This window comes from Chiloscyllium plagiosum, unplaced genomic scaffold, assembly GCF_037043375.1.
Source record: "Chiloscyllium plagiosum isolate Xiang-an unplaced genomic scaffold, Cpla_swu_hap1 HiC_scaffold_32, whole genome shotgun sequence".
Lineage (NCBI taxonomy): Eukaryota > Metazoa > Chordata > Chondrichthyes > Orectolobiformes > Hemiscylliidae > Chiloscyllium > Chiloscyllium plagiosum.
This window is the reverse complement of record NW_028270170.1, coordinates 14,266,837-14,290,180: the sequence shown is the minus strand read 5'-3', so window position 1 is coordinate 14,290,180 and position 23,344 is coordinate 14,266,837. Positions and strand designations below refer to the sequence as shown.

The following is a 23,344-nucleotide window of genomic DNA, read 5'->3' as shown; positions in this document are numbered from 1 at the left end:
TCTCCAGGTAAGAGATGAACAAATGTTCCCTACTCTCTGGTATATACACTTATATCTGATTTATGTTTAATATGGGTTAATTTTGAAGGTGATTTAGCAGGACTTTCTGGCTGTTAAGTTTTGGTTTTGGCTGAAATTCAACCCAATTGTTGGACAAGGACATGTTCTTGCCAAGAAAAATGTCATCACTTTGAGCTGGCAGTCAGTCACAGAGAGAAAAATAGAGAAGGACTAAAGCAATAAAGCACTGCATTCCCCAAAACAGAACTCAACATGACAAAGATGCCTGAACTTTAACAGATTTGGTACCGAGACATTTACCCTGAAAGCTATTGGTCTGCCCGCACAAACAATTTACTCCTCAAACCAACAAGGTCTGTAAATAATGAATAGCAGTTGTCACACGTTAATTAAGTATACAGTATGTTAACATTCCCTTCAAACATTGTGCTTGCAAAAAAACCTGCGCGATTATTTGAGAGACTCAATTGTTCTGATGTCAGAATGCAAGCTGTTCAAACTTTATCAATCTAAATCCTAATTTAAAACACCTACGTTTTCCATATTCTTCCTCTATCACATGACAATCTACACAATTCTGCATTACGTAGGTCAGCTCCACATTCACAGATTTCAAAACGACGACTGCCTTTACCTTTCATTTGGTTTCAACAAGAACCTTTATCCAGTGGCTGATTCACTACTTGGTTGCCCTGTCGAAGTTACAATCCTGATACAGATAGGGGTTATTTCACCAAATGAAACCTTGAGTTCTATCCATCTCTGATTTAATCCATTCCACACAACTCCATTCCAATGTCTTAACGGGATAGTTCTCTGCAGAACACACTGGCATGTCATCACTGCAGTGACTCAACTGGCCACTGATTAAAGATCACATTGAATTCAATGGTTTGGTGGTCACTGCATTTAAATTAACTCTTACCTGCCCACAAAGGGGTGGACACAAATAGAAGTCAATTGTAATAGCAGTCAAACATTAGCAGACTTCAGGTCAATGATTAATCCTTTCCATATGGCGCCAGTGAAATCAAGGCAAAGACATATAGTGCTGCATGGGGCGATACAGGCCAGGAGGAAAACATTCAGCCCATCAACTCTGTGCTGGTTCCTTGGTGGGTAGAGTCATAGAATTTTACAGCTCAGAAAACCCTTATCATGTCTGCACTGGCCATCAAACATCCATTGATTCTATCCCCATTTTCCAGAAGTTGGCCTATGGCATTGTGTCAAGAGTGTGGTGTTGTGTCGTGGATTCCTGATGAAGGGCTTATGCCTAAAACTTTGATTTTCCTGCTCCTCGGATGCTGCCTGACTTGCTGTGCTTTTCCAGCACCGCACTCTCGACTCTGATCTCCAGCATCTGCAGTCCCCACTTTCTCCCTGCGGTATTGTGTGCTGTGGCATTTCAAGTGCTCATCTAAATAGTTCTTAAATGATGTGAAGGTTCCCTCCTCCACAGCTTTTAGGCAATGAGTTCCAGTTACCCACAACCTTCTGGGTGAAAAACAAATCCTCAAATCCCTTCTAAACCTCCTGCTCCTCACCTTAAAACTGTTCTCTGGTTATTGATCCCTCAGCTAAGGGGAAAGGCTTGTCACCAGCTACTATGGATGTAAGTTTGCTCGCTGTCCTGGAGCCTTCCAGCTCAGCTAGCATCAGAACCTCAACCTGAGCTACAAATCTTCTTAAAACTCGCTACCACTTAACATGTCTGCCCCACAGAACTTTGTACACATCAGTCAGATCCAGCCCCCTCAGCCATCTCTGCTCATAGGAAAATAACCCCAGTCTCTGTTCATAGCTAAAACCTTCCAGCCTTGCCAACATCCTGGTGAATTTCCTCTGGATACTCTCTAGTATAATCACATCCTTCCTATAGTGTGGCGACCAAAACTGCACACAGCACTCTAGTTGTGGACTAAATAATGTTATATACAGCTCTATAATAATCTCCTTCCTCTTGTATTCAATGCCTTGACTAATAAAGGCAAGTATCCCATAATCCCATAATTCTTCACCACCTTATCTACCTGTCCTGATGCTTTCAAGAATATATGGAAATGCAAACTAAAGCCCTGCTAACCATCTGTGCTGGGGCTATTGAATTAATATTTGTTAACATGAGTATGGTGCAATCATTGTAGCCAATATAACTAAGAGTGTGATAGTTTTTACATCAGTGGAAGGGAAGGGGTTTCTAAGACATCTTGGTAGCTGCATGGGGAATTCCTGCTCCTTATTTGACTGATAGTTCACTTTTTACTCAAAAGGATAAGTGAACTTCTGAAGATCTATAAAGGAGGGCAATAGCAAAACTAATAAAACAGGAAAGAAATCTAGGCGAATTGTATTAATTGAGAAAGAAAACTTATACTGCATCAGGTCTACTACAGCAAGGCATTTGATAAGGTTCCCCATGGTAGACTTCAGCAAGGCATTTAATAAGGTTCCCCATGGTAGGCTCATTCAGAAGGTCAGGAGGAATGGGATACAGGGGAACTTAGCTGTCTGGATACAGAATTGGCTGGCCAACAGAAGAAATGAGTGGTAGTAGAAGGAAAATATTCTGCCTGGAAGTCTGTGGTGAGTGGTGTTCCACAGGGCTCTGTCCTTGGGCCTCTACTGTTTGTAATTTTTATTAATGACTTGGATGAGGGGATTGAAGGATGGGTCAGCAAGTTTGCAGATGACATAAAGGTTGGAGGTGTCATTGACAGTATAGAGGGCTGTTGTAGGCTGCAGCGGGACATTGACAGGATGCAGAGATGGGCTGAGAGGTGGCAAATGGAGTTCAACCTGAATAAATGCGAGGTGATGCATTTTGGAAGGTCGAATTTGAAAGCTGAGTACAGGATTAAGGATAGGATTCTTGGCAGTGTGGAGGAACAGAGGGATCTTGGTGTGCAGGTACATACATCCCTTAAAATGGCCACTCAAGTGGACAGGGTTGTTAAGAAAGCATATGGTGTTTTGGCTTTCATTAACAGGGGGATTGAGTTTAAGAGTCGTGAGATCTTGTTGCAGCTCTATAAAACTTTGGTTAGACCGCACTTGGAATACTGCATCCAGTTCTGGTCGCCCTATTATAGGAAAGATGTAGATGCTTTGGAGAGGGTTCAGAGGAGGTTTACCAGGATGCTGCCTGGACTGGAGGGCTTATGAAGAGAGATTGATTGAGTTCGGACTTTTTTCATTGAAGAAAAGGAGGAGGAGAGGGGACCTAATTGAGGTATACAAGATAATGAGAGGCATAGATAGAGTCGATAGCTAGACACTATTTTCCAGGGCAGAAATGACTAACACGAGGGATCATAGTTTTAAGCTGGTTGGAGGAAAGTATAGAGGGGATGTCAGAGATGGGTTCTTTACACAGAGAGTTGTGAGAGCATGGAATGCGTTGCCAGCAGCAGTTGTGGAAGCAAGGTCATTGGGGACATTTAAGAGACTACTGGACATGCACATGGTCACAGAAATTTGAGGGTGCATACATGAGGATCAGTGGTCGGCACAACATCGTGGGCTGAAGGGCCTGTTCTGTGCTCTACTGTTCTATGTTCTATGTTCTAAGTTTGGATTTTAAAATCTGTAATTAAACTGACAAACACAGGATGAGATTTTAACTCCTTCAAACCCTTCCACTGAAACAGAGTTAAAATTAGGCTAACAATTCTGACATTCTGGGCAAGAATGAATTACTTTGGCGAAGATGTGGTAAATTAATTTGAATTGACAGAGGCTTTAGAAAGGAGGAAGCAAGGGTAGAAGAGCTTTCTGGAACATTCTGAGGAACTCCAGATGTAACAATACTGATGGCAGAAATAAAAAACCCATGAGACGGAGGGAGAGATGAAGAGAGAGAAATTATAGATTGCACAATTATCACCAGTGTGGCACAACCGGTCCATACCAGTTTTTAGGCTCCTACATCTCCCCAGCTAAACCTATCAGCCTATTCTTGCATATCCTCATGTGTTTAACTAGATTCCTGTGAAACGCATCTATGTCAACTACTCCAACAAAGGGGAAAAAGTGCATTTGGCAAAGGCTTCTTCATCAAAACTGGCACAGCAAATCGCACTCACTGAACGAAGCTTTCAATATATCCCATTGTCATTTTGCTCAAAGTACAAACAACAAGTCCACAACACTAGAAGCCAGAAATATGAAAGGCGGCTCTTACAATCCATCGCCATGCCGACGGCAGTGCATTTCTTGAATCGACAGAGCTGGCATTGGTTCCTAGTGATTTTGTCAATCACACAGCAGCCATCATATTTACAGGAATAGGTGGGGTGCAGGTTTTTCTGGATTGTTCTCCTGAAGAAACCCTGAAAAAATGGAAGAAGAGAAAAGTGTAATCAGAAGCCTCTTAGATGGCTCTTCTGATTTGCATTTTCATTGAAGGACCCTTTGGTCGTGGTAATGATCTGATAGCCTCTTGGTCACTTTCATGGAGTGAATCCAAATGTATAAAAAAAATGTTTCTGGGGCCTGAATTTTGGTGTACTTTTTAAAAAAAATTCAAAAATATACATAAAAAATCCTCTTTGCACATATACATGGTTACAAATGCAGTTTGGTTCTGTACAGTAGCATATGAAGTGAACAAACAAACATTTGTGTTTGACTCTATCCAAAAAGCTAAAGACCTCTCTTACACATACATTACTATATTTACATGCACTTGAGGCACTAGGAGGGTCTGATAACTGAACAGACCCCCAATTAACTTCAGCAGGAGGATCTCAGTCAGTGGTCTTTCCCCACTGCACCTTGGCTTGAGTGCATCTCTCAGCACGTAGTCCTAGACCTTAGAATGTGCTGGTCTGTGATAATCGCTTGAGGTTAACCCCTTGTTCTGGAAGGCCAGCAAGTTTCAGGCAAATCAAAAAGAGTCTTTCACCTTCAGGCACAGTCGATGTTTGACTCTGTGTGTGTCCTGGGGAACAGACCGTACAGCATAGAGTCCCACTTCACGGAGCTGCTTGGGACGAACCCTGACAAACACCACTGCATCATTCTGCAGACTTCCTTTGCAAAGATACATTTCAGAAGGAGGTGTGTGACAGTGTCTACCCCACCCCACAGCCACTTCGAGGGCAGCGGCTGTGGCACAGACTGACCAGGCATACAGAAAGGATCTCATAGCTAGTGTCCTTCTCACCACCAGCCAAGTGATATCTTGGTGCTGGCTGGAAAGTTCTGGCGATGAGGCATTCCACCAAATGGCTTTGACAGTCTGCCAGGAAACCATGTGACAGGATCCACCCTCTCCCTTTCCCGCAGGGTCTGGAGGATATGACGTGCTGACCACTTCCTGATGGACTTGTGGTCAAAGGTATTTTTGTCTGAAAATTTCCCTATGAAGGACTGGTGATACGAAACAGCCCAATCACTTGGAGCATTCTGCAGCCATGAGGCCAGTCCTTTCCTTCACAACAGCGGGGTCAGGCAGAACCTCCGAACTTTAGGTGTATTCGAAACGTCACCTTGCCACCCCCAACAGCAGCAGGGAAGGTCATGTTGCACTGAATAACATTCAACAAGTTTGTCCTCCAGTAACAACAAACTGAGGCTGAATTTAAATTGGTGCAGATTGGACTTCAGCTCCCTTACGGAAGGAAATTCCACCCACAAGGTTTCAAACTCACCCATAGTCCAGCAACAACGATCCTTGGTAGTGATTGGGTACTGAGGTAAACACAAGAGATCATTGGTTGGTGGGGGGGGGGGCGGCGTGAGAGGAATGAGGAGGATAACTTTCATGAGCTTAATAAGGCTCCATACCCCATTACTGCAGTGACAATTGGCCATGCATCAGCACCACTGAGAGTTTGATTCAGATGGCGCAAGTCAGGTTTCCAGTTCAATTGTTAATTCAAATTCCCCAAATTGTTTCTGGAAATGCCGTGAGATTAGTTTTGTTCTTTCCCTAATTTTGATGATCAAAACTTTGTGATTCCTTGTTTCATTAGTATGTTCAAAAAAAGCAGCCTGTCATTTGAGTGTGGCGCATAACAAATTAGCATCATGTTTATCAGATGGCATGTCATTGTGAGGATAATTAGGTTTTGTAATTTGAGTTACATAACTTCTGTTGTGCTTTTCCATTTTGCTATTCCTTTCTGTAAATAATTTGTGCTGTGACCGATTGCAATCTCTCCAGTGTTATTAATTCTGCTATATTATAGTTCAGCCTTCCCTCCTCAGTGCTAATCACAAAGCAAATTGCAGCAAGATTGAATGATTCAATTATTTTTGTTAGGTAAGGGTCTTAAAGGTTATGAAACCAAAGCGGGTAGATGGAGCTAAGATACAGATCAGCCAGGATTTAATTGTGGTGTAAACACCAGCAACACAATATCTACTCCTGTTTCTATGTTCCCACAATGACAACATTAATAACTTGTACTGACATCTTCTCAGAAAGAACATTTATATAAAAACTAACTTAATACGGTAAATTCTCTCTTTTTAGGGCCGCTAAGATTTTACTATTTGCCAACAGTTGACCCAGCATTAATTTCTTGAGTTAGTTCTTACTAATCCCAAATTCCAGTGCATGGAATAACACAGACATTTCCCACCTACTGAGACCAATTCTTATTTTCCGATTGCTTCACTGTTTCGGCCTGTGCGGAACAAAGGATGAGGAGTAGGGTACTCAGCCTCTTCAGTATGTTCTGCTAGTCAAGGCTGTTATAAAGTCATAGTCATAGAATCATAGAGTCATACAGCATGGAAACAGACCCCTCAGTCCATGCTGACCATAATCCCAAACTAAACTAGCCCCACCTGTCTGCGCTTGGCCCAAAACCTTCCAAATCTTTCCCAGTCATGAACTTATCCAAATGCCTGTAAAATGTTGTAACTCTTCCTGCATCCACCACTCCACACATGAACTCTCTGTGTGAAAAAATTGCCCCTCATGTCCTTTTTAAATCTTTCTCCTCTCACCTTAAATATATGCCCCCTGGCTTTGAACTCCCACACCTTAGGAAAATGACCTTTACTATTCAAGTTATCTATGCTCCTTCATGATTTTATAAATCCCTATAAGGTCACTCCTCAACCTCCTATGGTCCAGTGAAAAATATTCCAGCCTATCCAGCCTAGTTTAATAACTCAACCCCTCCATTCCTGGCAACATCCTGGGCGGCATGGTGGCACAGTGGTTAGCACTGCTGCCTCACAGCGCCAGAGACCCGGGTTCAATTCCCGCCTCAGGCGACTGACTGTGTGGAGTTTGCACATTCTCCCCGTGTCTGCGTGGGTTTCCTCTGGGTGCTCCGGTTTCCTCCCACAGTCCAAAGATGTGCAGGTTAGGTGAATTGGCCATGCTAAATTGCCCTTAGTGTTAGGTAAGGGGTAAATGTAGGTGTGGATTGCGCTTCGGCGGGTCGGTGTGGACTTGTTGGGCCGAAGGGCCTGTTTCCACACTGTAATGTAATCTGAACCCTCTCCCAGTTTAATAATATTCTTCCTGTAAAAGGGTGACCAGAATTGCACAGAGTACTCCAGAAGAGGCCTCAACAATGTCTTGTACAACCTCAGCTTGATTTTACATTAGTTGTGTTTGATTAAGTACAGATAGTGGGCACAAACTGAGCTTTTACTTGAGCGCATGTAAGGAAACACTTATTGTCACTGTGCGTTAATTGCGTTAGAAGGTATGGGCTTGTAGTGTTTAACTCTGTAAATAAATGTAAGACTTGGTAAAGATTGGCTGCATATCTGTAATTTATGAACTGACTCTCTAAAAGATAAGCCCTGCACCTTAATTTCAACCACCTGCACTGATTCCATAACCGTTAACACTTTTAGCTGCAAAATGCATCAACTCAGTTTTGGCATTTTCAATTAACTCCAAGTCTCAAGTGATGAAAACAGCATTCCAGGTCTGCCAGTAGTTTTGTTCATTGCTCACTGTGGTAACAGCACTGCAGAGTCTAACTATTTGTTATGATTAGAGTGGCCAGGCATTCAGATTTATACCCGAGGTCAGTCCAGCCTGTAGCTAGACTGGCTTCTGTCATGATTTGGAGATGCCGGTGTTGGACTGGAGTGTACAAAGTTAAAAATCACACAACACCAGGCTATAGTCCAACAGGTTTAATTGGAAGCACACTAGCTTTCGGAGCGGCGCTCCAAAAGCTAGTGTGCTTCTGATTAAACCCGTTGGACTATAACCTGGTGTTGTGTGATTTTTAACTTTGGCATCTGCCAAGTATTGGAATGGCTTCACATCTGGACTTCTGGTCTTTTTTCCCTTGCCTAAGTAGTGCCATTCCTTCTCCCTCAATAGCAACATCAATGCAATGTTGGTTCAGAAGTCAGGGTTCTCTTTAATATTTCTGTTCACTCCACTCTCTTGCCCCAACTCCTTCCCATGTCTCTAATGGCATAGATTCTCCAAATGGGATGGTGTCACTATTGACTTGTTGATACCATTCAACCTATATCCCACATGTCCAAATTTGTTGCCCTTTGGCGCTATCAACACTAGTTAAGACCATTTCTCAGCTTTGGTCTGTGAAAGCAACAGAAGCAACTTATACTTACATTAGCCAAGCTACAACAATCAATATTCAATTGATTAAAATCACAGATTTATCCTGAGGTAATGCATTCTGAGGAATATGTTTTCTCTGAATGTCACATTGAATCTGTATTCCATAGCCCTGAGAGTCCTTCACATAACTGTGGCAACATATAAACCACAAAGGTGACTCTTGACTTTTATTTTCAGAATCATAGCCCATGTCCGGGAGCTGGGGAAGACCAACATTGGCCATTGCCTCAGGGTCAACCAATGTGAGTAGGAAGCTAAGAGAATGGTGCCCATGATCTGTACATCTCATGTCGTGTTTGGTTAATCTGGGTTTGCTGTAAATCTGAGAATTCAGTTCAAGATTACTGAAAGCTGCCTCATGGTGTGGCTGCTACTGACTGATGTCTTCCTGTAAGTCAGGCTGTGGACTGCATTATGAAGATTGGAAGTCTAGTTCATTCTGGAACGTCTTAACCAAGTGGAGGTCTGGACAGTCACAGCAAATGCCTGTCACTTTATGCTTTTCCTACGAAACTGACTGATGTCACTTTATGCTTTTCCCACAAAAGGCTCAGTCTTTGAAACTTTGCACCCAACTAAAGGAAGACAGTGATCATTAATGCAATCAGATAAGGTTTGTGTTTTTGGATAATAAAAGACAGCAGGCCTATCTAGATTCATTAGGCAGCCCCACCATGTCACAAACCTTCTCTAGGTTGGATTTGGAATGTTGTGGTCATTGGTGGTCCTTGTCAAGATTGCTTTGCAATCATCTACTCATGATGGCCGCACCTTGGGAAACTGTTTTGTTTCTTGTTGCTGTGTCACCTGCCTTCTGCAGATGGCACACTTGGGTAACAAATGCAACTCTGAGTATTTGTGGCATATATTGTTAGAGCTGATACCAGCCAGCAGGTAAAATGTTGCTCTAACTGCTCAAATTCTTTCTCTCCCTTACTAATAAAACACAGTGTTGCCACTTGAAGGAATTATGTCAGCTCACAAAGTACACAGTGGCTCAGTGGTTAGCACTGCTGCCTCGCAGCGCCAGGGACCCAGGTTCGATTCCAGCCTCTGCCCACTCTGTGGAATTTGAACATTCTCTCCATGTCCGCAAGGGATTCCTCTGAGTGCTCCAGTTTCCTCTCACAGTCCAAAGATGTGCAGGTTAGTTGAATTGCCCATAGTGTTCAGATATGTGTATGTTAGGTGCAGTAGTCAGGGGTAAATATAGGATGGTAAGGGAATGGGTCTGGGTGGGTTACTCTGCAGAGGGTAAGTGTGGACTTGTTGGTCCGAAGGGCCTGTTTCCACACTGTAGGGCTTCTATGACTCGACATCCTTTGGAAAGTCAAGAGCATCCAACCCAAACTAAAGAAGGCCATTCAGCTCCTGTGAATGTGTACTGTCTTTTTGAAAAAGCAATCAATGGTCATGTCTGGATATTGGAAAGTTCATCTCTTTGTAATTTATAAAACACCCATTCCAAACTTTTAATCTCTAACTCAATAGGTTTAACAGAACATCATATTGTAGTTGTGAGTCTGAATTAGGTTGTATTGCTTATGAGTTCCAATAAGGCTCATAATTTAACAGTCTCACACAGCAAGGTTACAAAGATGTCTGGTATAAGAAATTTGGAAACTGCATTGTGAAGATCAGAGGGAGTATTGACCTACATCCAGCACTTGTTACATTTCATTTGGAAATGCATGAAGTGATAGAAAGGAGATTGGTTCCATTCTTTATCTCTAAATTGTAAAGTATAATTCACTAATACCATATAATTAGCAGCGATCATAGGTTTATTTCTCTCCCTATTGTCCTGAATCTACCTCATTTAAGTTGGCCACTCTTCATGTGTCACTTTCGATGAGAAAAATATAGAGAACAAATGCATTTCTGTAGCACCTTTGCCACCTCCAAATTCACCTTCTAGATCATGAATTACTTTCAAGGTATGTTGCAATTGCAGACACAATAAGTGCAAATAGCAAAATCCCACCATCTGAAAACAAGCAGAATGACTAAATGATCTGATTTGTTGGTTGAGGAATAACTATTAACCGGAATTGCCTGCTTTTGTTTAAATTTTGCCATGGGGTCTCTTACATGTCGCTGTACAGGCAGAAATGTTCTTTTCAGAGGGCACCACGTCTGACAATGCAGCACTCCTTTTGTATGGATATAGATTAGATACTTTAGTATTAATGCTGGTCTTGAAACTGTAGCCCAGTTGTTGTTTTGAAGTCCCACTGTAGGATTTGAACACAGCACCTTTAATCCAGAACTCTGAACCACACAGAAGATTTCAATAATTCTTTGATTAATGTTGAGTTATCTGATTTCAGGAATACTACGATTATGACACTCCTTCAACTGTTAATACCAACTGGCAGCAGCATGTACCACCTGTAAGACGCAACTCACTTGGTCTTCTTTGGTAGCACTTTCCAAACCCGTGACTTCGACTGTCTAGAAGGACGAGAGCAGCAGATGCATAGGAGCACCATCAGGTGCAAGTCTCCCCTCAAGCCACTCATCATCCTGATCTGGAAATATATTGCTGTTCCTTCAGTGTTGTTGGATCAAAAGCCTGCAACTCCCTATCTTACAGCATGGTGGCTTTACTTACAATACATGAGCTGCAGGGCTCAGGACGGTAGCTCACCACCACCTTCTCAAGGGCAATTAGGGATGGGAAATAAGTGTTGGCCCAGCCAGTGATGCCCACAACGTGCATGCACATAAAAAAAAGAGGGAATAAAGTTAGCCAGAATTGTAACTTGTGATCATGGTCTCACGGTTACCTGCTCAAAAATTGAGGCTTTTGAAAATTGCTCATGGGATTCCTAAAAGGCTTGATTAGGCCTTTCAGAGGACCGTTTAAAGATAATTACTAGGCAATGAGCCTGGAGTCTAATATAAAACATACCAAGTAAGGCCAACAGATCTTCCTTCAATGTCAACAGTAAACCAGGAGGATTTTTATTTTCTATAAGAATCCAGTCATTGTATGGTTGCAATGACTGAGATCAGCTCTTTATTCCGGATGTGATTAATTAACTGAAGTTAACTGCTGTAGTGCTATTTGACTCAGCAGTACTCTCACAGTGACATAACCATGATGGGACTGCTCCCATGGTTGACATGGTCTAAGGGCAACACTTTCTAAGGTTTAACTACTTTGCTGGCACTGTTTACAAATCCTGTATGAAGGATGCTCACTCATGTAAGGTAATGGAGGTTGCCGAATAAGAAACTGAATCCATTGTGTAAACAGTGGGTCTTTAAAAAAAAAGACTGACAAATGCACACCCTGCTACTGAGGAAACTGCCAACTCTTTGCATGGTAGAATAAGGGAAAACACAGCAAACGTGAATTAAAAAATGTAAACTCTGGACGCTGTTAAAGTCAAGTTGAATGTTACCATCTGTTTAGCTGAGTATAGTAGGGTTATCTGCCTCCAGCCTCACCTTACAGCCTTCACAAGTAATGCAGCGGTAATGGTATCCTGTTGCTTTATCACCGCAAACTACGCAGGGTTCATCTTTCTCCAGATAGCTGGGAATGTACCCTGAAACACAAAGGCACAAAGAATCAGAATGGACTGAAGGAATCTCTCACGGAGAGTGAGACAAAGACAACATAGAGTTATAGAGAGAAATTCAAACTTGAGCTCTTAAGTTCCTCTATTTTATTGGTAGTACCTTTCAATATTGCACCTTTCATAATCTCAAGATGTGTTGTAGCCAAAGACATTTGAATAAGTACATGAATAAGAAAGGTTTGTCGGGGTATGGGCCAGGAGCAAGCAGGTGGGACTAGTTTAGTTTGGGATTATGTTTGGCATGGACTGGTTGGACTGAAGGGTCTGTTTCCATGACTCGATGACTCCATTAAGTACTTTTCAAAATGTCACTGTTATTATGTAGGAAATGTGACAACCAATTTGCACACATCATACTCCCACAAACAGCAATGAAATAATGACCAAATAGTCGATTTTTGTGATATTGGTTGAAGGATAAATGTTGACCAGGCAAAACTTGCTGGCTCTTCAGCAAATAATGCTGCAGAATCTCTGACTTCCAAATGAGAAGGCAGTCAGGGACTCAGCATAAGCACTTATTTGAAAGGCTGCACTTCTAATAGTGCGGCATTCCCTCAGCACTGTCAGCCTAGACTCAAGGACCTGAGCATACAGCTTTCATATTGGGAGGTACCTGCATCATCACTGAGCCACTTTGGGTGTTCCTCCGTGCTGATCAGGAAGCACCAATCAATCGTCACCACAAGGGGTGGCACGGTGGATCAGTGGTTAGCACTGCTGCCTCACAGTGCCAGGGACCTGGGTTCAATTCCAACCTCAGGCAACTGTCTATGTGGAGTTTGCACATTCTCCCCGTGTCTGCGTGGGTTTCCTCCGGGTGCTCCGGTTTCCTCCCACAATACAAAGATGTGCAGGTCAGGTGAATTGATCATGCTAAATTGCCCATAGAGTTAGGTGCATTAGTTAGGGGGAATGGGTCTGGGTGGGTTACTCTTCGGAGGGTTGGTGTGGACTGGTTGGGCTGAAGGGACCTGTTTCCACACTGTAAGTAAGTGGTTAGTGGCCGAGAACCAAGCAGCAGTCAACATCTAAAGACTCACATTATGTAAAATGTCAGGGTCCCAGACTTTACATGTATGGCATAACAAGATACACAGCCCACTCCATAAGAAGTATATTAATGCTGTGGAGATGTCGGAGTGTTCAACTCCCCCTTGCACCCTGCCAAGGACATGCAGGTCCTGGGCCTCCTCCATTGTCACATCCAAACCTTATCCCAGTTCCAACCTTCCAACTTGGCACTGCCCTCATGACCTGTCCTACCTGTCCATCTTCCTTCCCACTCATCCACTCCACTCTCCTCTCTGACCTATCACCATCACCCCCACCCTCATCTACCTATCCCACTCTCAGTCTCCTTCCCCCAGCCCCAACCCCCCCCCCTCCCCCCCCCCCCCCCCCCCGCCCCCCCTTCCCATTTATCCCCCTTGGCTCACAGCCTCATTCCTGATGAAGAACTCTTGCCTGAAACATCGATTCTCCTGCTCCTCGGATGCTGCCTGACCTGCTGTGCTTTTCCAGCACCACACTCTCGACTCAAACCTCACCCTCCTGCCTTGCCTTCCCTCTCCCATCACAATTTGAATTTATCTGATCTCAGACATAAACACCTGGGAGTTCCTGACTCTTTGCCCCTCTCCTGAGGTTACACCCCTGCTCAGGTGACCATAGAGACACAGAGCATGCAGAGTCCACCAGCACAATAAAGATCTCTAGGATTAGGGTGTAGGTTTGCTCGCTGAGCTGTAGGTTTGATATCCAGACATTTCATTACCTGGCTAGGTAACATCATCAGTGGCGACCTCCAAGTGAAGCAAAGCTGTTGTCTCCTGCTTTCTATTTGTATCTTTCTCCTGGATGGGGTTCCTGGGGTTTGTGGTGATGTCATTTCCTGTTCGTTTTCTGAGGGGTTGATAGATGGCATCTAGATCTATGTGCTAGTATCACACAATCCTAGTAGCACACAAACCCACCAACACTCTCAAACAAAAACTAACAAACTTAACAGACCCAGTACAACCCATGGACAAAACCAACGTCATCTATGTAAGGACTGCCACAAACACTACGTAGGACAAACAGGAAGAAAGTTAGCCACCAGGATGCATGAATACCAGCTAGCCACAAAAAGACACGACCCCCTCTCCCTCATAGCCCTACACACGGATGAAAAAAAACCACCATTTCGACTGGGACAACACATATATCCTGGGACAGGCTAAGCAAAGACATGCCAGAGAACTTCTAGAGGCCTGGCACTCCAACCACAACGCCATAAACAAGCACATAGACCTAGATGCCATCTATCAACCCCTCAGAAAACGAACAGGAAATGACATCACCACAAACCCCAGGAACCCCATCCAGGAGAAAGATATAAATAGAAAGCAGGAGACAACAGCTTTGCTTCACTTGGAGGTCGCCACTGATGATGTTACCTAGCCAGGTAATGAAATGTCTGGATATCAAACCTACAGCTCAGCGAGCAAACCTACACCCTAAACCTCAACCTGAGCTACAAACCTTCACAAACCTTGCGATCTCTAGGATTGGTCGACCTCACAAGAGCTGAGATGCATCAATACCCCTGGCAATGCAAGTTTAGTTTAATTTATGAGCTTCTGTTATAATCTCCATGAAACTTTTCTGATTTTGTTTGTCACTAGGGGCTGTCTATTCAGAAAGAGGAGAAAGTGGGGACAGCTTGCAGTCCCTGTCATGGCCACTGCTGCCACTGGCGCTGTTGGGCCTACAGCTAAGTTGACCAATGAGGTTGACCAAAGCTCTCTGAGGTAGGACACCTGCCTGAGTGATGGATGGAGGTCTCATCTCCAGCCAATCAACATTTCTTGACAGTCATTGAGCTGCTGTGATTGGTGACTATGTATTTCCCCCCCCCAACTCCTCCTAAACCACGCCATCTGGAAAATCCCATCCATAGTTCAAGTCCTGTATCTGCAAGTAATTTTAATATTTGCTTTGCTTGGGGATTTTAATATTAATGCAACAACAGGTGCAAGCGAAAAACATGGTATTAAATCAGATAAATTCAGTTGGCTACAAGGCCATAAGGTCACATCTACCTATTTACTTCTCTGATGGAGTGACAACCTGGAAGGGGTCACAAAAAGGACAATACTTAAATGGAAGAGCAAGATAAATAAGGGTAAGCACAGACTCTTACATGTTTTCAATGATTCAGGATGTCAGCTTGCTGCCAAAACAATGGGGATTGCAGTTCTCCATACAGCTGGGTTAGGTACAGTCTTGCAAAGCCACAATCATCAGTCAGGTACTGAGACTGGTGAAAGAAAAATAATCTGTTCTGGAACTGTCCCCAGGAGCAAATGAAAATGACGGAGAGTGGGTGGCACATACAATTCCGACCTCTAATGGAAGGATCATTTCATTAATTTTGATTCAATGACAAGGCAGTGATGGAGACCATCTAGAATTTGCCTCCAGCTCATTGTTTTCACCTGTAGTCCTTGCTGCTGCAACAATGCAACCCCTCCCCATCTTCCCCCCACCTCCTCATCCTCAACTCCAAAACAATCCATTTAATGGTTGGGTTACACGTTGATCTCACATTCATAACTGCTACCAACCTTCCAATCACAGTGTGATATATAGTCATCCCCACGTTCACCTCATCTTCCTCAATTAAAAAAAACTCAAAGTATTCTCTTTCAGTGAGTTAGATGAGAAAAGGGGGTGAGTTATTGGATGGAGAATACGTACAAGTGATGGTGAAGATGGTGTAGTACCATGTCAGTGAGGAGACTTGACATATGTTTTACTTGAAGCCAATTCTAGAAAACCTTGAAATATTACAGAGCATTACCCATTTAGAACTCCAGGTTAGTTTTCCTCTGTTGCTAAGACAATGGAGTGTAGACAACGATGAAAGGTAATAGCCAAGACTGATCAAAACAAAATGGTATTAAAGTGCTATTGGATCAGAAATTCAACAAGTGAATGGGATGAAATCCTGCAAAGTACGAGGTTGTAAAGCCTGTGGTAGGTGACTAGGTGGAATTAGGAAGGACCAGGAACAGCCAGGTCTCCAATCTAATACTCGAAAGGGAGTTATGGATGCCCCATTCCATCTCAATAGGCAACACTGCAGCAACATTAGACATCGTAATAGGAGCAGGAGTAGGCCACTCGGTCTGTCGAGCCCTGCTCTGCCAATCAATGTGATCATGACGTTGACTCGCCTCAATGTCATATTCCTGCTTTCTCTTCATACCCGTCACTGCCTTTAATATCTAAGCATCTATCAGTTTCTTTTTTGAATAATTTAGTGACCAAGCCTCTCCAGCTGTCTGTGGTAGAGACGTCTACAGGTTGACCACCCTCTCAGTGAAGAAATGTTTCCTCATCTCAGTCCTAGATGGCCTACACCATACCCTGAGACTGTGACTACTGATTCTAGAAACATTCTCCCTGTTTCTAGTCTGTCTAGCCCTGTTAGAAATTTATACGTTTGAATCAGATTCCCTCTCATTGTCTGAAACTCTAGTCAATACAGGCCCTGTCAAACTGGTCTCTCTTCATACAACAATTCTGCCAGACTACCTGAGCAGCTCCGTGAAAGTTAGTGCTTCCAAATAAACCTGTTGGACTATAACCCAATGTTGTGTGATTTTTAACTTTGTGCACCCCAGTCCAACACCAGCTCCTCCAAATCATACCCTCTACCAACCAAGGGAACCTTTTCTGCATTGCCTCTATGGCAAGTGTGTCCTTTCTTAGGTACGGAGATAGGCAGATCAAAACGACACACAACACTCCTGGTGTGGTCTCACCAAACCTCTCTCTGTAGAGGTACAGTAAGATATCCCTACTTCTAAAGCCTGAGTATCTATTATACAAATACAGGGATGGGGCCTTAATGCTGATTTCTCATTGCAAGTTGATCATTTCTCAACACAGCAATCAGATGCCATCAGGTAAAAAGGGCAATGGTGCATGTTTGCCCACTCCCTGAGACAGGAGCAAGGGGCTACCCTGATTGTCCTGGCCCTTGGTGGCTTGGGTGTGCAAGAAACCACAAAACTCCCCATCGCGGTGATAACAACCACTTAAACCCAGCTGCATGATCAGTAAGGTCAGTTCAGTAGCAAGAGTTTCACCGATTGATCCTACAGGATACAGGGGCATGCAGTTTGGGTTCAGCTTGTACAGCTGGCATTAGCTGGAAATAGGAGCATTCACTGAGGGAGTGAGGGGTTTGTGGTTCAGCAATATATCCTGCACAGTTAGCTGTATATACTGTACTTTATCATGGGTCCTGTGCTAAAGTAAGCAGTCTAGCACATCATGGAGATTACATCTGTGGCTCAGTGGGAACACTTTTACCTCTTGAGTCATAAAATTCACAAGGAGGCAATGGCTGAGTGGTATTATCGCTAGACTCTTGACCCAGGTAATGTCCTGAGGACCCGGACTTGAATCCTGCCATGGCAGATGGTAGAATTTGAATTCAATAAATATCTGGAATCAAGAGTCTGTGATGACTAGGAATCCATTGTCGTTTGTTGGAAAAACCCATCAGGTTCACTAGCGTCCTCTGAGGAAGGAAACTGCAGTCCTTACCTGGTCTGGCCTACGTGTGACTCCAGACCCACAGTAACATAGTTGACTCTTAACTGCCGTCTGGGATGGGCAATAAATTCTGGTCGAGAGTGTGGCGCTGGAAAAGCATGGCATCTGAGGAGCAGGAGAATCAACGTTTCAGGCAAAAGCCCTGATGAAGATCTCCAACATTACAGCTGCATGAAGCAACTTCCACTCACCAAATCCTTGCTCACTGATGTGTGGTTAAGGGTTCTACCACTATCAATCGTCCCACGACCACACTACAGTCTTAGCTTAAACAGAGGCATAAGGGCTGCATTCCCTGAACTGAAATGAGAATAACTTGATATGAAGACAGCACTTGGCTAAGTGTGGGACCAAGGAATCCTAGGAAAATGGAAGTCAACAGGAATTAGTTGATACCATTCAGTGGCTGGAGTTGTACCTGGTGCAGTGGTAGTATCCCTACTTCTAAGTTAGGAGGTTTGGGTTTCATGTTCCCACCTGCTCCAGAGGTGTGCCATAATTTCTCTGAACAGGTCGATTAGGAAAATATCGACTCGATGCAGAGTTGTTGTTGAAGGTCAATTGTCCTTGGACAATTCCTCAGGACAGCCTCCTGGCTCAGCCTCAGTAATCATTCACAGTGTTTGGAAATAATCAAGCAGGGTGGGCATTAGAGGGGAAATATTCAGAAATGGTTACAGGATGGAATGGGGGCGGTGAGCCCCTACTGATCAAATAGCTCTCCTAATCCCTGACTTCCGTTTAAATCTCCCCGAAGGAAGCTTTTCAAAACCAATGAAGCAAGCCTGTGGAATATTAAATTACTCCTTTTATGTTGGCAGTCCCAGATCTTTGACAGGAGGGAAGTCACTACTCAGCTGACGTGCTGTTTTTCTCCTTTGATGTTTTGTGCAGTGCCTTGACAAATTCTCACATGTGTCACTGCTCTTTCGCTTCTCGTGGTCATAGCTTCATGTGAGTGCCTTGATCACTGAGTGTCAGGGTACAAGCTGACTGCACACACTGTATCACAGACCAGACTGACTGCAATCCAAAGACTTCCACATTTGTGCCCATTATAGGAAAAGGATTGATGGGTGACAATCCTCACATTCAAGATGGCATTGAACAATTATTTAGATAAAAATAATGTGCAATGCTTTGGGTGAAAGCAGGAGATAGGCACAAGGTAATGATGCTCATTTGAAGAGTCAGTACAGGTAGGATGGGCTGAATGCATTCCTCTGCTTCATAAAACGCCTATCAATCTGTGATCTCACTGGGGAGCAATGTCACCAACTGTATTGCACTTACTTGAGTGAGGTTTACAAAATCATGAGGGACATGATTAGATGGTGATTAGATTTGATTCCCAACAGTGTGGAAACAGGCCCTTCGGCCCAACAAGTCCACACTGACCCTCTGAAGAGTAACCCACCCCGACCCATTTCCCTCTGACTAATGCATCTAACACTATGGGCAATTTAGGTAAAAACAATGACTGTAGATGCTGGAAACCAGATTCTGGATTAGTGGTGCTGGAAGAGCACAGCAGTTCAGGCAGCATCCAAGGAGCTTCGGAAATGACGTTTCGGGCAAAAGCCCTTCATCAGGAATAAAGGCAGTGAGCCTGGAGCGTGGAGAGATAAGCTAGAGGAGGGTGGGGGGGTGGGGAGAAAGTAGCATAGAGTACAATGGGTGAGTGGGGGAGGGGATGAAGAGGATAGGTTAGGGAGGAGAGGGTGGAGTGGATAGGTGGAAAAGGAGATAGGCAGGTAGGACAAGTGCCAGGATGCACTTTCCCCTGCCACCGCAGGAACTGTAAAACCTGCGCCCACACCTCCTCCCTCACCTCTATCCAAGGCCCTAAAGGAGCCTTCCACATCCATCAAAGTTTTACTTGCACATCTACCAATATCATTTATTGTATCCGTTTCTCCCGACGCGGCCTCTTTTACATTGGGGAGACTAGATGCCTTCTCGCAGAGCACTTTAGGGAACATCTCCGAGACACCCGCACCAATCAACCCCACCGCCCCGTGGCCCAACATTTCAAAATCCTCTCCCACTCTGCCGAGGACATGCAGGTCCTGGGCCTCCTTCACCGTCACTCCCTCACCACCAGATGTTTGGAGGAAGAACGCCTCATCTTCCGCCTTGGAACACTTCAACCCCAGGGCATCAATGTGGACTTCAACAGTTTCCTCATTTCCCCTTCCCCCACCTCACCCTAATTCCAAACTTCCAGCTCAGCACTGTCCCCATGACTTGTCCTACCTGCCTATCTCCTTTTCCACCTATCCACTCCACCCTCTCCTCCCTGACCTATCACCTTCATCCCCTCCCCCACTCACCTATTGTACTCTATGCTACTTTCTCCCCACCCCCACCCTCCTCTAGCTTATCTGTCCACGCTTCAGGCTCACTGCCTTTATTCCTGATGAAGGGCTTTTGCCCGAAACGTTGATTTTGAAGCTCCTTGGATGCTGCCTGAACTGCTGTGCTCTTCCAGCACCACTAATCCAGACTATGGGCAATTTAGCATGGCCAATTCACATGACCTGCACATCTTTGGACTGTGGGAGGAAACCGGAACACCCGGAGAAAACATGGATAGAGTAAATAGACAATGTCTTTTCCCGGGGTGGAGGGGGGGGGGGAGTCCAAAACTAGAGGGCACAGGTTTAGGGTGCGAGGGGAAAGATATAAAAAAGACCTAAGGGGCAACTTTTTCATGTACAGGGTGGTACATGTATGGAATGAGCTGCTGGAGGAAGTGGTGGAGGCTGGTACAATTGCAACATTTAAGAGGCACTTGGATGGATATATGAATAGGAAGGGTTTGGAGGGATATGGGCTGGGTGCTGGCAGGTCGGACTAGACTGCGTTGGGATATCTGGTTGGCATGGACGGGTTGGACCGAAGGGGCCTGTTGACTCTATGACTGTATATGGTAATGGCATTACGTTACTGATCTGGCAATCTAGTGGAAACCAAAACAACTGCGGATCCAGTACCGAGGAAGGCTTAGCGGACCCGAAATGTTAACTTTGATTTCTCTTCACAGATGCTGCCAGACCTGCTGAGCTTTTCCAGCAACTTCTGCTTTTGTTAGTAACCCCGTGGCCCAGATTGATGATGTGGTGATATGACTGTAGATCCAGTCATGGCAGCTGGGGAGTTTAAATTCCTTTAATTAACTAAAACGCTAGGATGGAAAGCTTTCATTATTCAGGTTGACCCATGAAACTACATGATCATTGTAAGAAACCCGTATGGTTCACTCACATTCTTTAGCGAAGGAAATCTGCTGTCCCTACTCGGTCTAGTTTACACGTGACTCCAGACCCACAGTAATGTGGCTGACTCTTAACCACCCTTTGAAACAGCTGAACAAGCCAAAAAGCTGGCCTCTGCAAATCCGTCTTAAGGACAACGAGCGAAGGGTAATGCATTCTGTTTTACCGGCAATGTCACATAATGTGGCTAAATTCATAAAGAGACACACTGACCAGGATGAGCTTCATTTAATTCATTCATGATATGAGGGTATCGCTGGCTAGGCCAGCATTTATTGCCCATCCCTAATTGCCCACAGGGCAGTTAAAAATCAGCCACATTGCTGTCAGTCTGGAGTCACATGTAGGCCAGACCAGGTTAAGGATGGCAGTTTCTTTCCCAGATAGGTTTTTCCAAAAATTGACAATGGATTCAGGGCCATCATTAGACTCTTAATTCTGGATTTATAGAAAAAAACAATTCAAATTTCACCATCTGCCTCAGCAGGATTTGAACCTGTTCTCTGGATTAACAATGTGTCACTAGGCCATCATCTCCCCAGTTCATTTAGCAAAGACTATGGACTGAAGCTGGGAGATTTCTGGTGTGATTTCAAGACTAATCCTGCAAGCCAGTGGGCAGAAGTTACTCAATGAAACAGTTACAGTTCGTTTACGCATCCAGAGAAATAAACCCTTAAATTTAGTTTTGAATAATAACAGTGAATATAATTGCAGCCTTTGTAATTCCCCGAGGACCTCCAAAAGTACTTTCACACTAAGTTGAGACATAAAAATAGAAATGAGTCATCCTTGATTATTACACATTTTGGATCTCACCACACACACTGTGCGGACCAACATTATACGGGAAGCGAGTGCCATCTATTTATAATAGGAATGAGCAACTTGGTGACATTTATCAGTTCAAGAGAACTTTTGACCGATTTCTAGAAAGGCACTGGGAATCCCAAGATGGACATCAAACCTCTGTGGTTGCTTTGACTGGGTTAACCAACGGATGCAACACCAGTCACAGGTTCATGTCTGCTCTGGATGCAAAATATTCTCAGTGCATATTGAAATGTGACTTCCTTTTGGGTTCTTCACACCCTTGCCCTACTGGTAATCATATTGAAATGGCACTGATGATACTGAATTTGCCACAAATGAGTGGAAAATCCAGAACCAAAATTTTACATGAGACAGTTTAATCACTAGTTGCACCTGATCACAATTGTATTAAAATTGACATGACACTGTCTCACTCAATATTGAATACAGTATCTATTGGACTTGACCTTAGCAGCATGAATCAGCTGGGGTCATCAGTGACACTGACTAGTCACTGCTTTTTGAGGATTGAACACAATTATACTTAGAATGTTAAAAAGTTATACTTAGAATGTTAAACAAAAGCTGATCGAAATATAAAAACGGCGGGGGGGGGGGGGGTGATAGGTATGGATATTCTTTATGCACCCCTTCTCTCCTTGTATATAGTTTCCACACTGTTGGCAGCTGTCTGGTATCTTGCCCAGGTATTAATGCTTCAGGTCTGAGGCTAGATGGCAGCTGCTGTTTCCTGGATAGATCCCAGCACCTTGCAATGCTGTCTCCAGCAGAGGTCAGTGCTTTATCATAAGAAGCAGGAACGTTGTAGGATTTTTGCACCATCTCATCCAGGGTCACTCGAGGCCAGCATTTCTGTTCCCTCATCAGTCCCCCAAGAACAAGCCAATGTTTCCATCTGTAACCTTCCTAACCTTTGTGTCCCAATAGTGTAACATAGTGAGGCAGTAATCCATCTTAAACATCTACATTTTAAAAATAATATTTTCAGAATTTATTTTAATATAAAAAAATGTCTAAATAGGTTTAAGATGAATGCAAAATTAATGTGAGTAATTTTGATTTTAATTCAATGTTTTGCACACCTACATAGATAATTTGAAATATGTATTTTATGTGAAATTCTTGCCATCTTTCCTCACCGGATATCTTCAATGGCCTCTCTCAGCTTCCTCTTCTCTTCTGCATCTCGCAGTGGATTCTTGTGGAGTTGTGAAGACTGGAGATGGTCATTGCCTGGCATTTGTGTGGCATTAATGTTACTTGTCACTTGTTAGCCCAAACCTGGATAATGTCCAGGTCCAACTGCATTTTGACATGGACTGCTTTACTATCTGAGGAGTCACAAATGATGCTGAACATTGTGCAATCAGTGGCAAAAATTCTGACCTTATAATGGAGGGAAGGTTATTGATGAAGCAACTAACAAAGGTTGG

General features: G+C 43.8%; 1 protein-coding gene across 3 annotated transcripts in view; it reads right to left on the bottom strand.

Moving 5' to 3' along the window:
• Nucleotides 1–23,344, bottom strand: part of LOC122539828 (thyroid hormone receptor alpha) — a 378,543-nt gene that overhangs the window by 36,949 nt on the left and 318,250 nt on the right. For all 3 annotated transcript variants that reach the window (XM_043674920.2, XM_043674921.2, XM_043674923.2), the window contains 2 exons: nt 12,053–12,153; nt 4,205–4,352 (listed from right to left, as the gene is read on the bottom strand). In XM_043674920.2, the coding sequence (XP_043530855.1) occupies nt 4,205–4,352; nt 12,053–12,153 (249 nt within the window). The remainder of the gene's footprint in view (nt 1–4,204; nt 4,353–12,052; nt 12,154–23,344) is intronic.